General features: G+C 41.5%; 1 protein-coding gene across 5 annotated transcripts in view; it reads right to left on the bottom strand.

Moving 5' to 3' along the window:
• MORC2 (MORC family CW-type zinc finger 2) overlaps positions 1–18,168 on the bottom strand; it is a 41,631-nt gene that overhangs the window by 16,503 nt on the left and 6,960 nt on the right. For all 5 annotated transcript variants that reach the window (XM_038575668.1, XM_038575666.1, XM_038575667.1 and 2 more), the window contains exons 2-8: positions 17,142–17,195; positions 14,552–14,586; positions 8,537–8,605; positions 7,943–8,033; positions 4,635–4,743; positions 586–745; positions 362–473 (exon numbers count right to left, since the gene is read on the bottom strand). In XM_038575668.1, the coding sequence (XP_038431596.1) occupies positions 362–473; positions 586–745; positions 4,635–4,743; positions 7,943–8,033; positions 8,537–8,605; positions 14,552–14,586; positions 17,142–17,195 (630 nt within the window). The remainder of the gene's footprint in view (positions 1–361; positions 474–585; positions 746–4,634; positions 4,744–7,942; positions 8,034–8,536; positions 8,606–14,551; positions 14,587–17,141; positions 17,196–18,168) is intronic.

The raw sequence follows: 18,168 nt of genomic DNA on the forward strand, positions 1-18,168 counted from the left end.
CTCCCTCAGTGTGAGCAGCATACCCCTCACATCACCAGCATAAGCACTCCACAGACACCAGACCCAGCCCAACCACCCTAAACCCAGGAAATCCTTTCCCATCTCTAGGCTCAGTTTCCAAATCAAGGAGCTGGAGCAAGAGATCATCAATCTTTTCTTTTGACTTAGCTGAGGAGCTGCTATCCTATTCATCCTCCTACTTGTAAGAAAACACTGAGTGCTCAGCTTCATCAACTCCAAGAACTGAGAAATTCAGGAAATGAGCTCCCTCCTCTTTCCCTGAAGTCACCTTCTAAGCTCTCCCTCAGAGAGAAAACGAACATCAGTTCCAAACCTTCCCTCCCATTCCAGCCACACTCACGTGCCCTCTGGGGAAGTCTCTGCCATCTGGATATCTCTTGGATTTGAGATTATGTCTAGCTCTGGCTCTCCGTTATCCATGAGTTTGAGATTGAAGATGATCACCAGTGTTCCTGGGAAACAAATCCTCCTTTCATCCTGCAAGGCACCCCCTGCACATCCCCATACTATTCATGGCTCTGGAGCTCTTGGATTCTCGGAGCTGTAAGTTCAAAGCCTACTTACCACTGTCCCCAGGAATCTTCATGAACTGAGTCATAACTTCCTCCTCATTGCGGAAGGGAGAATACTTGTAGATGAGTTCTGTCTCGATGGCAAACTTCTCCACGTTGTCTGTGACAGGTTCTCGGGTCCGAGCATTCCAGGTGGGCAATGGAACTATCACCTATGGAGAAAGCACAAGCAGATGCTTTAAGGGAGGACCCAGAACAAGTTTCTCCCAAAATGTGCACCGATCTTGTTCCTTTCTCTCCATAATGGCTCCACATTGCCCCAGAGAGGAGGTCCAAGCTTTGCAGCCTACCACCAGAGACTCTGTGGCTTCTACCCCTTCCCAAGACTCAGCCTCATAGCACCAGGTCCTCTGGGATATGCTGATTTATGCCGTGGGGGTCCCTGCATGGGCAGTTCCCTCCTTGGGATAGCCCTGGCCATTCTCCTTACTTGGTAATTATTCTACTCTTTCTACTATTGAAGAGATACTTGTACTTATCTAGTGAATCTGAAGACACATATATACTGACAACTCATCAATTCCACTCCCAGGTTATAACCTAGAAGCTTCTGTACATATGTACCAGCAAACATATAAGAGTTAACAAAAATTTCAAATAAAGACTGGAAAAGTTGTATTACTGTATATTTATACGAATGAAATAGTGTGTAGTAATGACAATGGACAAACCAACAGCTACTAGCATCAACATGGATGAATCTCAAAAAACAATGTTATATACAGAGTGCCTGAGTGGCTCAGTCAGTTAAGTGTCCAAGTGTCCAACTCTTGATTTTGGCTCAGGTCATGACCTCAAGGTGGTGAGATCAAGCTCCGTGTTGGACTCTGCACTGGGCATGGAGCCTGCTTGAGATCCTCCCTCTCCCTCTGTACACCCTGTACTAAAAAACAAACAAAAAACCAGTGTACATGAAAATGGCAAAAAAACAGGAAAAAAAAACCCCACTGTATGTTATGTGCCCACTATATAAATGTCATAAAACAGACAAGATAAAACTATTATTCAAGAATGCATATATAACACAGATACCAAAACTATAAAGAGAAACACGGAAATGATCATTACAAAAATTACCTAAAGGCAGTTCCTTCAGAGGTGCAGTAAGGAATATTACTAGTGAGGGGCACACTGGGGGCTTCTAGTATCACTCCACTATGGCAGCTACCTGGGTGTTCACTTTATAATTATTCTCTCAACTGTACCTGTGTTTTAATACACACTATTCCATATTACGGAACAATCTATGTTTATGTTTTTAAATATCCTACCTGATTGATAGAGTGATAAAATTGCACCTCAATAAAACTGGGGGAAAAAAATCCTACTCTGTCTTCTAAAACCCTACCCTCAAGTGCCACACCCAGAGGCTTAGATGTGCTCCTCTCCCAGACAGCTGCCCACAAGCCCTGTGGATAGCTGACTGCTTGATTCCCTCTGTAAAGCTAACCAGTCCAGGCACCCCGAAGGTTCAAATCAAATTGCCCACCCTGAGGAAAAAAAAGACTCTATTTTAACAAGTGCCAGAGTGATAAACTGTTAAGGGTTCTGAAACATTTTAGTTTTTCCTAAGAAGCTTTCTGCCTAATGGTATTCATCCCTGGAGCTGGTTTGGACACATTCCTACCCAGTCAAAATGATCTTATTTTGAAATCTTGGCTGAGTTTGCACTAGAGTACAATCCAAAATAGTGACCTTCAAGCACCAAGTAAGGAAAAAATTTCAACCTAGCTTTTTTACCCGGGGAACTGAGTTCCATTTGTGTTCTGTGAATGTGTACCTTATTCTGCAACTCCCATTCTTCACAGCAGCCCCAGGTGACAACAGCATTACTTTACACAGCATACACTTCCACTGGCACCCATCCTGGCCATCAGGACACTTCTTTAGTTTCAATGTCACCACTCCCCTGGTTTCCCTGTTAACCCATCTGGCCACTCCTATCTCTTCTGTGGCCGTCTCCTCTCCCTAGGAGAGAACATCCCTGAGATCTCAGGTGCTCTTCTCACTCTGCACACTTTTAGGTAAGCTCATCTGTTACCAAGGATCCCAGAGCCCAGGCCTCCCCACAAAAGCTCATGACCCAGACTTAACTTTCCAAGTCCAGGAGAAAATGACACTCTTCATCAAAGAGTAGGATGCCCCTCTCTTCCATTCTTCACTAGCTCCAAACAGCCCACCATGCCCCAGCTGCCACACTAGAACCTACATCATTCCCTTTTCCCCTCTCCACTAATCAAACACCAGATTTACAGGCCCCACATGTCAAAGAAATGACAATTCTTCCTAGCTCTCTCACCTTCCTGCTGCAGTCCTGGCATGCTACACACAGCTAGGGAATGTTAACTAGTCTACTCCAACACCTGTCTTTTCAATTCAGTTACCACACAATGACCAAACTGATTCTTTTTAAGAGAGATAAAATACGAGCAGGTAGAAAGGGGAAGAAGAGGGACAGAGAGAATTTAAAGCAAGCTCTACACCCAGCGTAGAGCCCAACACGAGGCTCGATCTCATGACCCTGAGATCACAACCTGAGATGAAATCAAGCCACCCAGGAGCACCCTGCCCCCCACCAAACTGGATCTTTTTAAAAGGGAATCTGATACTGCCACACCTTTGAAGGTTGCTGTTAGTAAAATCCCGCACTCACCAAAGCCCTGAGATCAAGCCTGACCTGGCCCTGCCTGCTCTCCAAGAGGCCACCACCTTTCTTCAGCTAGCCCCTCTGCCAAGTCCCTTCCCACAGCACATATGAGGCTTCAGGACCCTGAACACACCATTTCCATGAACTTGACCATCCTCCTCCCACTATCCACAGTCCATCAGAAAATTACTGAAAACCGAAGCCTGGACAAAAGTTCTTTTGCCCCACCTTCTCCCAGGAGCCTGCTTTTTCCAGCTATAGCACTTCTCTTACTGCATGCATGATAGATGAACTGATACAGTGCACCAAAAAAGCAAACAAAAACACTGGCTTGCCAGTGTTTGGTGGTGGGAAAAAAGACAGCTTTTCAGTCCCAATATGAACTAATATGCTACGATTTAAGCTCACATATAAACAGGGCCAGCACGAATTTAATCACAGCTAACCAAGAGAGATTAATCAGCTTGAAACCCTGACTGAGTTCACCTATTTACATGACATCTGTGGATTTCTGTCTGCAGACCCTCTCAGACCCCTCTCTAAAGTTCTGGCCACTTCTCACACATGAAAGGAAGAAAAGAGTCCAGTCTGAGGCTGGGCAGACTAAAGCTGTCTCTGATTCCCACAATGAAGAAGCAGAGACTTCACCACATCAGCTTTGTGGATGTCTGAACCACCACGCCGCAAAGAGAATCAACTGAGCATGTGTTTAGCTTACATACTTAATTACTGAAATGCTATAAAATCAAAATATTCTAGATTCATTAGGACTTCTTTCTAGCACATCAATGATGAGCTGGGGCTAAGTGTCATCTATCATTTAGCAAAGAGCTTACCATGATGTTTTCCATATACTTATCTGCTTCACTACCTGTCCAGGCCCTACAGGTATCTGACTCCACCTTCTGATATAAATGATTAAATCAACATATTTCTTCAAAAGGAAAATACCTTCATAACACATTCCACAAAATCACCAGCGTATGGAAAAAACAGTCTATTCCTAATATTAATTCCTATTACTATGGCAGGCTGTGATCTCTACCCACAGTCAAGTTAAAACACTCCACTTGATAAAACAACTCTTCATATTAACACCCTGCCAGACTGAATTCAGGCTGCAAGTCTAAAGAAGATACAAATCCAACTCTTGGTCCCTGCCATTTAATGGCCTCATTCTAATAGGCCTAATTCTATTCTCTGAAGCTTTGAGATTTTTACCTCCTCTCACACTAAGAGGTCTGCCTAACCCCTCAATCAGTTTGACTAACCAGCTAATCCCATAATGGGGCCATGGCTGCAATCCTGCAACCCCAATGAGCCCAGCATCACAAATAACTTAGGCAGACTAGGAAATGCGAGATGATGACTCAGACCACAAGGACAGAACCTACTTCATCAATGCCTTCCTCCTCATGAAAGGTCCGAGACAAGAAGAGGCAGGTCATGGTGTCTTCCTTCTTGGTGAAGAGTATAAAATCCTTCCCAATGCGCATTGAGCCCCTGAAAGGAAAGCAGAAATGGGTTATTCTCCCAGGGATTCAAAAACCCATCTGAAAAAGAAACAAATTCGCTCTCTGGACATGAGTGAAATTACCTTTCGAAGGCTCTCCTCAAGGCCTCCCTCCTTCCCAGGACCCTGAGATGATGAGGTCCACAGCCCTCATTTCCTCTACTCTTCCATCAGTTTTTGCTGTCCCTGACTCTACTTACCCACCTTACAGGGCTCCCTCACCACCCTTTTTGGACACATTCACCACAGATCATCAGCCCCAAGTTAGTCTCACCCCCAACCTACTGCCACAATGGTAAGTAATTCTGCTGCCCATGCATCAGGTTCATCTCAGCCACACAAGGGCTGCTGTACTCTTTGACTGAGCCACCACCAGATTTCCCTCCAGGAATCAATACCCTCAACACATCATCTTCCACACTGACCACATCCAGTTCCCACCTGATCCTTCCACCGTTGACACAAACTCCCTTCTCATTCAGTCATCAAATGGCAGCACCATCAAGGGTGTAGCCCACAATCTACTCTTATAAATCCTCAAAAAGAAACCAGTATGACCCTAAGGCTCAGCCAAATATAGGGGCTAACCATACACAACACAATTCTTAATCACAGTTTTTAAGAAGCCTATAATTGGCTCATGTCCTGTAACTACAATTACCTTCTCTCTCAAAACTGTTTTGCCACCTCAAGCTCATTATGCCATAGGCAGTCCCTACTTTTAGACACAAATGGTTTCTGGGAAATGTGCCTTGAGGCTGGGTTCCACAAGGCGAAAGTCCGAATGGAATCAACCGCTTCCTTCCTGTTTGGCCACATTAAATCTTCTGAGGAACAGGCAAGAACAGGCCTTTCTGGGCAACATGGAACAGGGCAGAAGTTCTAACAGTTCATTACCCACTGAACAATGGGGCTGTTTAACTCCTTTCTTCTGAGCAGCTTCTGGGGCTTTATGGTTGTTATCTCATTAGCCTTCATAATACCCCAGGGAGGGGATGGTAGTGGGAAGCCTCATTACTCTCTTCTATGTACGAATACAAACCAGGTTGGCAAGCCAAACACATAAATGAATGCCATGTCCCATTTCCCCAAATGCTCAGGAAAACGCCCAGGACACTATCCAGAGACACCCTGGGGGCTGCCAAGTTCTCTTTCTCCTCCTCCAGTTCCAAAGATGCTGGCAACACTCCTGACAGATTTCACAGCCCTCCTCCTTCTTCTCTGAAGCTTATGGATAGCAAAATGAGGCACATTACCTTGTTTTCTGTCAAAGCTTGCTCTTGCCCGAATTTGGCAAAAACTCTCACTTTGTGCTTCTTTCTTCCCTCTTTGATCCTGACCTGGGAGGCTGAAGAGCAACAACCCCAAAAATGCCACCTCTCTGCTGGCTTCATTGCTTCTCAGCCCTATTCTCACCACAAATCACTCCCTCCTGAAACTTTTCAACTTCTGAATTGGTTTCAAAATTACACTTTCAACACTAGATGGCTCCAACTCAATGGGTTCTCTACAAAACTCATTCTACTAAAATACGCTAATGACAACACTCAACTTCCTGGTCTTCTAAGCATGGTCAGAGTCACATTTTGTTTGCTCCTCAAACTTGCTCTGTAAGAGAGAATGTCAGAGAAAAGGACCCCATTTTCTAGATTAGAAAACAGATATTCAGAGACATGAAATAGCTTGCCTGAGGCCACAGAACTGCTAAGACCAGGTAGAAGGAGGCTGGCCTACAATCCAGATAAGTTGGGGCTTCATCTTTCACACTGACTCTAAGAGACCTGTTATTGGGAATTTAGGGCACTAGCCCCAGAATCACCAGAATCCATAGACTCCTAGGCCCTACCCTAGATCTAGTGAATCAGGCCAGGAAACTGAATGGTGAGATCAAAGGAGAAATAAAACAATCCAGAAACTTGTCTAAGGCTCTCACAATAATAGGAGCATTTAATCCTTAACTTACCTAGCATGTATTACACTCCCAATTTACAAAGGAGGAAGTTGAGGCTCAGAGAAATAATTAAGTGGCTGAGATTTGGAATTTAATTTAATAGGACTGAAGTGAGATGGACAACAGCTCCAGCTTTGCAGCAGAAAGACCTGGTTCGTATCTCAGCTCTACACTCGGGCAAATATTTTTATACCTCTAGGCAAATCACTTCATCCCCATAAACCTCAATTTCCTCATTGGAAAATGATGATAAAAGGATTAAATGAAATCATCCTAGTAAAATTTTTAGCATAGTGCCTGGCACGTGGTAAGTACTTGTTATTACCATTTGGTTTCTCCCCTGAAAGACCAATTAAAAAGTCCAGGTACCATGTTCCTAATGTCTTTGAAAGCACACTCTTTCACTGCTACACATCCAAAGCACGCTGCATATGAGACACAACTGATTGTTGACTGACCAAAGCACCACCCTCTCTCAAAACAACACGTTTACTGGAAACGTGACTCAGAATCCCATTTGTACAAACTCCAATCCCACTAAATCTTATTCCATCCAAAGGTATGTACAGCTGGAAGTGAGCATTTCAGAAATAGAAACCTTTCTCTTGGGGCTTCACTCAAAATCAGAACAACACATTCCAAACACCAAACAAGTGGGAACCAAGGGCTGAGAAAGACCCAAGGGATCTGAAGACATTAGGTAAGTCCCTGCTACTGGGTCTAGCAGGACACAGGAGGAGAGATCATGTCCTCTGAGAGGGAGGGTTCAGATCTCTCTTACTCACCCTGGATCCCCCAGTGCCTGGGCTCAAAACATGACATGTGACAGGTGCTCAGGGAACACTGCTGAGAACACTGCTGTGCCATGAAGCAATTTCTCTACCATCTCAGATACTTCTAACCCTGCAAAACAACCACTTGCATCCTGAAACCATGGGGAAAAGTAAGAATTTTCGTCAGGAGGAGAGATGTGGTTCCAGAGCACATTGCCAAGAGAAACCTACAACTTGTTTCTCTCACCCCAAATGGTTTAGGCTGTTCATACTTTCAATCTGTAAGGAAAACTCGGCTAAACAACAGTTACTAAGTCCCCAAACTACCATTTCTTTCTGATTTTTCTTATGTTTCAGAGTTATACTGACTAAAGGATAAGGAATAGAAAAATTTCCATTGTACAGCAGCAGGAGAGCATGCTTGATTTTGTATTGAGTCCTATGATAGGCTTCTAGTATACTTACGATTTTAATCCATTCCCATACTGCCCAATCTGGGTGGACTCAGGTGTTCGCTTGGCTGACTTCCCAAACTGGATCACACTGGCAGCATCACCTAAAGTGGCAGGCACAAAAGAAAGTGAAATATTTGCATTTCTTCCCCAGGATCCTCACACAACTCAAAGGTCTCAGCCTTGTTAAATCTAAGCAGGGCTGCATGTCTACTAAAATCACTTTCCAAGGAAATTCACAACCATGAGGCAAAGGGAGGCAACCTCTGACTGGCCTGTCAGTACCGCCTATCACTATGACTTTCTTGTTACCAGAACATGGTATGAAGGCTGAGGGAGGCCTCTGTAGTTCCAGCTCCAGGATGTTGTGCAACCATGTCAAGAAACAGGTAATCTGACTGACTTTGGGTTGCCATTCAGATACTATCTACTATACTAGGACAAGACCTGGCAAATCCATTAGTGGAATTAAGCCTGAGATGTTGCAACAGACCTCTCTCCAGGTGGATCTTCTAGTCACAACGGTAAGGCAACAGAAAAACACAATGAGTATTCAGTAAAAAGAGTTACATCCTCCCCCAAAAGCAGTAATCATCTCATTACTTACTTGGATCCATTCCTGCTCCATCATCCAAAAAGCAAAGCATAAATCCTCCTCGAAGGTCCTCTCGCCTTTCTGTAAAAGAAGCAGTTGCTATTACTGCGAAATTACCTACCAGAGGGTAGCAACATGGGTAAGGTCAGAAGAAGGTGGGTCAATTTAACATCTGGGTACAAAGAGATTAGGACAAACCTAGCTCTTCCTTCTAATAGCCCTAGCTGGTAAATGTCAGGGCCCTTACTATCAAAGAAATACTTGGTCCACTAGACTAACCACACCTAGGACCGCTGAATATGCATGTATTTCCTTTTTCTTTTTAAAAATGTTATTTGAGAGTGTGCACACAAGTATGTTCATGGGAGGGGGGAGGTAGTGAAGCTGACGAGCCTGACGTGGGGCTTGATTCCAGGACCCTGAGGTCATGACCTGAGCCAAATGCAGACACTTAACTGAGCCACCCAGGAGCCTCTGAATATGCATGTATTTCAGGCAAACTTCAATCATCCTTCTGCCTCTCTCCACCTGGATTATTCCCACCTCTGCCCTCTGCTGTGGGCCCGATGCCACTAAAATTCTCCAAGTATTACACTGTCCTTATCAACACTGCTCAAATCAACAGGGCAAGTCCTTTGTGAGTTTGGGGTAGCCTTCAAACAATGTGATCATGTCAGACATGCTACAGGCTAAGGGTGTCAGCTACCATCCAGATGAACTGGTAAGTCTGTGTATGACTATCCCCAAGCTAACTCGAGTTTCTGGGCTATCTGTATTCACTGCTACCTCCTCTGCTTGATCAGTCCTTGAAATGGCCCCCCAACCTAAGAATGAGATGGCACAAGGTGCAGTGAGAGCTACCCACTTCCCAGTTGGACTTGCTTGACTAGAAAGAGGAACAGTCTTTTGACAAGAAGATTAAATCCTTTGATAGTGCAGCCGTGATAGGGCTTCCTGGTCAACAGGAAAGGAACAAAACAAACTGGCTGCCATTTTAGTGGGTGGAAGAAGAAACTCTTCTTTCAGGAGCTGTCTTCTGCAGCAGCAGGTGGTTACTCAAAGTAGTCTGGGTCTAAGCATGTCACAAACACTTAAGGAAGAGATGCTCAAATAGGGAAGAGGGCCATACTAGAATTCCCAAGGTGCCTATGACCAATGATGAGGATCATGTTGGTAAAGGAGGAACAGCACAGGATGCGGAATCAGGAGAGCACTTCTACCAAAAGGAAGATCTATATAAGGCACTACAGAAACAAGTTTGAGGCTGTTTTGGAGCCTAGTTCCTGAGTACTTTTTTTTGTCCCCTGCAAGCTGAAGTTCACCAACTTTATACAACGATCTAAGCTGAAGAATCTGTTTAAAATACTCTTTGTCCTCCCCTTGGGCTAAAGATTCAAGTGAGTCATCATCACCTTCTATCAAATGGACTAGTGTAATTTAAAATGTATTTCAAAAGTACTATAAACCACAGATTTTCAAGTATCATTAAGTGTTGAGGAAGCAGACTTTGCTGAAACATTAATAATAAGTGCTTTTTGAAAGTTCAAGAGCAAAGACCTTCCTGTAAATACTATCGGTAGCTAAGAAAATTTCTCCTTATGGAAGTGCCTTCTATCAGTGTGGAAATCTGGTAAGCAGGAGCAAGTGCAATAAAAGTGCAAAAAGCCTTCAAAGTTTCCTTCTGGAGGAAGCAAAATATCACATGGAGACTCAAACTAGGTCAGATACAGAGCATGGTAAAAGAAATCTAGCCAAGAGCCATCTGTTTTACACTTCAGCCATAAACATACATGTAGATTCTGCTTTGGGATCCAGAAATTGGTTCAAGTCAACTGCATCTGAAAAGTCCTCAAGGATCACTGGCATTTCTTGAACATCATATAGGAAGTTACTTTTAGGCCCCTGAGTTTCTTAGAACAGGATCTGCAGGCTGTCTTAACACATAATCATTACTTAACAGTGGGTCTAAAATCCCTTTCTTGTTCAAGGACTTCATTTAAAGATTTTTCATATGGTTTACAAAGGTAAGAGATCCACCGATAAAGGATCCTCCTGGCCACATAGTGATCAACAAGCCTATAAGCAGCTCATAGTACCCGAGTCCACAGGATCATATGCAACACTGCCTCAGGGTCAAGAGAGACCAGCTGGCACAGCAGTCACTTTGTAAATAAGCAATGTGGCCTCATCCCCTGGCTACTATGCTTATTCTACCAATCACTCATTTATTCAATGACTATTTACTGAGCATTTCCTCTGTGCCTGGCTCTGTGATGAAGACAAGATAAACAATGCAGATATGATCACTGCCCTCACAGAGCTTATGGTCCTATAGATGCTACTCTCTGTAGCAAATCAGTTAAGCAGAAGGGTTCAATCAGACGAGTAAGTAACAGCTAGAGCAAAATGTAGTGTGTATAAGAATCAGCTAAAGAACCCAGATTCTGGGCTCCACCCTGGAAAGTCTGTGTGGGTCTGAGGAGGTACCTAAGGATTTGCATTTCTAACAAGCTCCCACGTGATGCTGATGTTATCCATCAATGGACCACTCTTTGAGAAGCACTGAGCTAGAGAAACAAGAACTGGAAGGTTTTCCTGCTCAAAACTATCTTCCCAGACATTTCACCAATTACAGATGTATTCCTAACACCTGATACTTGCTTTGATCAATTGAGTGTTATCTGAAGCCTCCAAGCAAAGGATTTTGATGAAGGAGGGGGGAGTTCTAGAGATAGGAGACCAACCAGCTGCGAGTTGTATGGTCCCACTCCCATCGTACATCTTTGGAAGCAAGACAGGGAGAGAAAAGCCAAACTGCCTTCTTTATAGTTGTGCTTCAGATCCTGGTAGCAGCTATGTAAGATTATCAGAATGAGTTTGGAAAGATGCACATCTAAGCTCCCCCCAATATGGCTAAGTCTGGCTTATCCAAATTAGCCTGACTTCCCATCATCCAACTCCCACCAGGGAAAAGACAGGAAAAAGAAGAAGAAATGTAAAATGGAGATAATAAAAGAGATGATAAAATAATGTCCTTAGCAGAAGTTATAATAAAATGACACTCAAGGGCAGCCCAAGTGGCTCAGTGGTTTAGCGCCACCTTCAGCCCAGGGCCTGATCCTGGAGACCCAGGATCAAGTCCCGCGTCGAGCTCCTTGCATGGAGCCTGCTTCTCTCTCTGCTTCTCTGTGTGTCTCTCATGAAGAAATAAATAAAATCTTTATAAAAAAAAAAATGACATCCAAGTTCTTCATTATTCTTTTGAAATCTGGGTAATATTTATTTCAGTGCTCTAATTTCCCACTTACTAACCATGGTTTAGCATCACAAAGGAGATCTTTCTTTGAGGAGTTGCACTACCTATTTAAGGAAGTCAAGAGAGTCAATAAAAATACTGAATCTAAAAAAAAAAATACTGAATCTACTTCTGACAGGCACATTATTGTCTGGCCCCATCTAATAGGAATGCTTTGGGTAAATGAACACCTCTGTACTTCAAGAGTCTGGTTCCTTTGTCACTCTTCTTAGGTTTAAATACAATCTTTTAAAAAATGACTTTTTAGGGAATTCAAACAATCTGATATTTAAGGGGATTTCCAAGCTCATTATCAGTCTAGTCTCAGAATGGGAGACAAGAAAACACTTTCCCCTGTGTACTGACAGTAAGAACTTTATGGTACCAGGTATTACTAATTCTACTATTGCACTCATAAACTGAGGTTGCTTTTATTCCTCCTGTTGAATGTGTTAATTAAACTCTGAGGTAGAAAAGTGTAAAGTTAAGGACATTTCACCCAAGACTCCCAATCTTGAGGTATTTGGAGTAAATCAAGTCTTCCTCTAAAATGGTATAGTGCTTAGTACTTCTATCACACCATTTAATCCTTAACTGCCTTGACAGTTCCCTCAAGATCAAGTTATTGTTCTCTAATCATCTACACAGTGCTGCCTCTCCAATTAAAGACTTAAGTTCTCTAATGAGAACTTAAAAAAGGCTCCATCACATCCTCTCTGGACTCTTCCCAAAGCACAATAGGAGTAAGAACACTGAGCACAGAATAAATACACAGCGGGCCTTTTTCATTTAAATTGAAATCCATTCTGTTGCAATCTAAGTGTAAAGGATTAAATTTTCTTCATGAAATTCACCCACCAAAGGTGGTAGGAGGAGACAGAGATGATGTGTTTAAAATGCTTTTTTCAAATAGACTCAGCTATGATGATTTGTCCTTTCAATATCACTTGGAGTAGACGCCTATTCTCTGCTTTACCATCTGTGCAACGATTAAAACAACATTTCTTTCAAAAGTAGCTGTAATTGCTCCTCATTAAAGCATACTTAAGATGTAAGATACACACTGTGACTTGGGAATGGTGCCTCCATTTGGCCTTAGGGTTTAAGTAACCATCTTCTAACACTCTTCTGCTGTGCCTCTGAGATGCATTCCTAACACCTGATATTTACTTTGTTCCTTTATTCTAAAAATAAAAGAAGTCTTATTTTCACCACTTTGGCATAGCCTTTTGAGCAGAAGGCTTTCAGAATTTAAGCAGTACAGCGACTTTTAGCTGTTCTGAATTATTTTCTTGCTCTAAAGTAATTCAGACATGAAAAATTTGTCATATAGGAGATTCTTCATAATTATATAACATTGGAGGTTCTGAAAATTATTTCTTAGTTGTGTGCTTTTTCCCATTTATCAAATGAATCCACAAAGAGGGGTTATTTGATAACTGCATATTCTCACAAAAACACTTTAAGTCTTCTCATAAGTTAGTGAGTGTTACTCAAGACTTCAGAAAAGTTTGTCAGAGAAACATTATATGCAGTCAAACTGGATTTAAAAGCCACCTTCCTCTATTTTGCTTCCAAATTTCTAGCATTCAAATTACCAAAAACATGCTGGTACAAACACTGAACAGGTAGCTAGAAAGCAAACTAAAAATAATAATTTAAAATTTTAAAAAAGCAAATGATGACTAAGAATTCTTCCACTGTTGTACCCACTCCAGAAAAAAAAGAAAGAGAAACTTACTACCAAACAGCAGAGCCAATTAAATAAGCAAAACAGGAAACATCATTAATATTTTTAAATTAGAGGGTGCCTTGGTCATTCAGTCAACTGAGCATCTGACTTCACCTTGGGTCATGATCTGGGGGTCCTGGGATCATGCCCAGGTCAGGCTCCCTGCTTGGCAGGAAGTCTGCTTCTCCCTCTCCCTCTGCCCCTCCCCCTGCTCATGCACTCACTTGCTCTCAAAGAAAATCTTTTTAAAAAGTCTTTCAAAAAAAAAAAAAAGTCTTTCAATTCCAAGCAAAGCAGCTGTCCTTCCCACCTGACACCTCTGCCTGAGAACATCTCCTCAGTAAAACCCCAGTGCCTACCCAGTTAACCCAACTATTTTATGCAACTGACACAGGCAACTCTCCAAGTCCTCAATGAGGTTTTAGAGAGAAAATGGCCTCTAACAAGTTCTCTCTTTGGCTGCAGGGACCAGTAAAATCAGCCAATCAGTAATCTAACCAGTAAAATCACCAGTACTTGGTCACTTCACGCCCCACTACTCTATCATCCCATTAAACTCTCAGTGGCTATATAAATAGATATAGGGGTGCCCCGAGGGGGGGTGGGCTCAGTCAGCTAAGTCAGGGGGGCTTTTGGCTCAGGTCATGATCTCAGGGTCCTGGGATGGAGCCCTACATCTGGCTCCCTACTCAGCAAGGAGTCTGCTTCTCCCTCTCCCTCCCTCTCTCACTATGTCGCTCTCTCTTTCTCTCTCTCAAGTAAATAAAATCTCTTTTAAGAAAATAAATAGATCTATAGATCTGGGCACCATGTGTGAGTTTCCTTACACCAATATTCTTGGTTTCTACTACATGCCTGACCAGGGCTGCCCTGCTTCTACCTATGACCTGGAGTAATCATGCCATCTCTCCCCAGGCTCTTAGGCATTTCTTCTTAGACACAGCAAAAAATGCATTCAAAGGAACTGAACATTAGAAGAAAGGACTGATGTCTGACTTACCAGCGTAAATATCTATTCTGGTTGCATCAGCATCTCTGCAAAATTAAAAGGAAAAAAATCAAGATCCAAATGAATATAAATATTCATATACATACTGAATATAAAATATCAAACATCAAAATGCATAGTATTTTAAGTATGATGCATACTATTTTGAGTTTATTTTTAGAAAGTCATACAGAAATTCTGTATCCATTAAAGTACTCTCCCACTTGACAACTCTATTTTCCTTATGTGTGAAATATATTTCCCTATGTGTGAAGCTCTAAATTATTTAAAATAACCACACGACACATAGGGCCTAGATATTTTAATATGGATTTCACAGTAACAATATCTATAGAATAAGGAAGAACATTCCCTCTTACATACTAAAAAATTACAACTGTGTTTCTCTCATAATTTGATAGCAAACATAGAAAATGTTCCAATAACTTTTCCATTTTTCTTTTGTGTAAGATACTGAGAACAAAGAAAAAAAAACCATCTGCCACAAAGCCTATGAAAAATCACATCTCATAGTATACACTATAGTCAGCAGACTAATTCACAAGCTTGGGATCCCTGGGTGGCGCAGCAGTTTGGCGCCTGCCTTTGGCCCAGGGCGCGATCCTGGAGACCCGGGATCAAATCCCACATCGGGCTCCCGGTGCATGGAGCCTGCTTCTCCCTCTGCCTGTGTCTCTGCCTCTCTCTCTCTCTGTGACTATCGTAAATTAAAAAAAAAAAAAAAAAAAAAAAAAAATTCTAATTCACAAGCTTGTAATCTTATCCTCCCTAACCTAGAAAGGAGGTTGGTGCACTATATTAGACTCCAACCACCAGCTGAAATACAAGTTCAGTCATCAATAAAAGCTTGAAAGTAATCTAGTCCAATTCTCCTAACTGCAGGCAAGGAAAATGAGGCACGGAGTGTTTCATCAGTTTTAAATGTAAAAAATCCATACAGTTCTACATGTATCTATTCCCCAAAACATAAAAACAGTTTCAAATATGAGAAAGAGGAGCAAAATGTGTGCATGACCAGGAACACATACTTCAGGAATCATCCGTTCACCACATGATAGACAAAAAGGCAGTCTGCCATAGCATACCATGGTCTCACTAAGTTAACAAGTGACAAAGCACACCATGGTCTCACTAAGCTAACAAGCTAACAAATTCAAACATAGTTCCATTAGGCTACATCATTTTTAAATTGAATACAGGGACACCTGGGTGGCTCAGTGGGTTAAGTGTCCACCTCTGACTCAGGTCATGATCTCAGGGTCCCGGGATTGAGCCCCACATCAGACTCCCTGCTCAGTGGGGAGCTTTATTCTCCCTCTCCCTCTGCAGCTATCTCCGCTTTTGCTCTCTCACTCTAGCTCTCTCTCAAATAAATAAAATCTTTTTAAAAAATTTAAATAGAATACAAAAGTTATGTGTCAACCATCATTAAAACAAAAATGGAAGTTTTCTGGTTAAACAATTTGTTAATAAGCACACTTCCATGTTATTCCAGGGAATAACAATAAAAGTAATAATGGTACAGGATTATAGTATAGGCATAAATACAGAAAAAAACAGCAAGCTCATTAACTGGGGATCTATTTAGAAAAGTACTTCTACAAAAAAGTACTTATCTCTTACCCTCTTCCTTCATCAGTCATCAACACTGGGTCAATAGCAATGTGTCTGAATTTTATGTTTGCATTCAGAAACAAAACTGAGATAACATTTTCATAATTATTAACAGAATCTTGATTTGGTTGTTGCTTTTTATCTTTGAGCCAACCCAAAGTTGTTTCCAGTACTGCACAGTAACAGTTATAGACTTCCATCACTAAGAACTCAGTGTAACACAATGCTAAAGAATTTCTTCAAGCACAGCTGCTAACAATAGAAAACACTGATCCATCATCTGACAATATACGTTTTAAAAACACACAGAACTCTGGCATAATTTTAAAGACTTTAGATGGTGTACTGTTCTGATAACTCAAATGAGATCTTAGCTATCACATTAACTTGATTCCTAAGTTTCTATCTTAACTCCCCCCAGCAGGGAGCCTGATGCAGAACTTGATCCCAGGACCCCGGGATCACGACCTGAGCCAAAGACAGATGCTCAACCACTGAGCCACCCCAGCGCCCAATTATCTTGCTCTAATACACAGTGGAAGATAACTTTGGAGGTCATAAGTTCACTATTTTTAGAAAGGCAATAAATGAATTAAAGTTAATCAAATAAACTGAAAGTACCAACTAACATGCTATTAAAAATACTTTTGGGGTAAGAGACCTCTTAGGAGTTCTTAGGAGTGAATTAAAACTGCTTACAAAATTGTCTTTCTCCCACATCTTCAGAAAGCAAAGGTCACAACGACCCAAAACGTTTTCAGGCAGAGACTGTAAGCTTAAAGACTACATACCTTGGGATCCCTGGGTGGCCCAGCGGTTTAGCACCTGCCTTTGGCTCAGGGCGTGATCCTGGAGTCCCAGGATTGGGCTCCCTGCATAGAGCCTGCTATGTCTCTGCCTCTCTCTATGTGTGTCTCTCATGAATAAATAAATAAAATTAAAAAAAAAAAAAAAAAAGACTACATACCTTGCATTATCAACCAGTTCGGCAAGAGCACCAAATAAGAATTCATGAGTAGTTCTAAAATGATAAATACAAAGAATCAGCAGAATCACAGAATTGAACTATGATACCTAATAAGTCAAGGTTATAAAATGTTTTTAGGAAAAAAACCCTAAAATTGCCATTTGCACTATCAATATACGCTAATCAAATTTAAACTTCCCGAAAATTAGAGCCTTTTAAGAACCTGCTAAACCCCCTCAAATGTTAACCAAGTCCTGCTATCTACTCATGTTTATTCGCTCTATGTTAAGAAACTCACTCTGAAGCAGTAAGATTTCTATGCGTACTACTGATTTAAAAGCAGTTTTTTTCACTACTCATGTTCTGCCTAGAAAAATGTCTGTATTTTATTTTTCACTGCCTTAACTAGCCGTCAGTTTCTGCATATCTCTAAGCATGTTCAATGGACAATTTGCTAACATTTTGTTTTACCAATGCTTGCATATTACCTATTGGTGAAAGAAGAAAACCCATTTGTTTCTGTGCATTTTATAAGCAAAATACTCCATTTGAAAGGGAAGAGAGAATAATCTATTCTCTGACATTTCACTTCTAGCTAAAAACAACTTTCACATTAAAGGATCCAAGACCCTCTTGTACAATTCCTCTTAGAAGGACAACAGCTTGGTGTGTTCCTCCTAGTGTCCATTAGCCCCTTTAAGGAGGTCATCTCTTTTCCAAGACGATGCTCAAAGTTGGGTTAGGTAAATACATAATTATCATATTATTCAGAACTCAACAAATATGATATTTATACATAAAATGTATCCTTAAATTCTTTCTCCATTTACATTCTCTTTAATTTGTGCTATTTCCCATAATAGTCTTTAGATATAAACGTACAATGTGTCCACCTAGAAACCTTGAAATGATTCAAAACATAAAATCATTAACCTAAATAGTACATTACCATCATCAATTTTTCAAAAATAAATTATTCCCACTGATTTTTTCACATACCATTTCAGCCAATAGACAAAGTGAAAAT

Source organism: Canis lupus, chromosome 26, assembly GCF_011100685.1.
Source record: "Canis lupus familiaris isolate Mischka breed German Shepherd chromosome 26, alternate assembly UU_Cfam_GSD_1.0, whole genome shotgun sequence".
NCBI classification, from domain to species: Eukaryota; Metazoa; Chordata; class Mammalia; order Carnivora; family Canidae; genus Canis; species Canis lupus.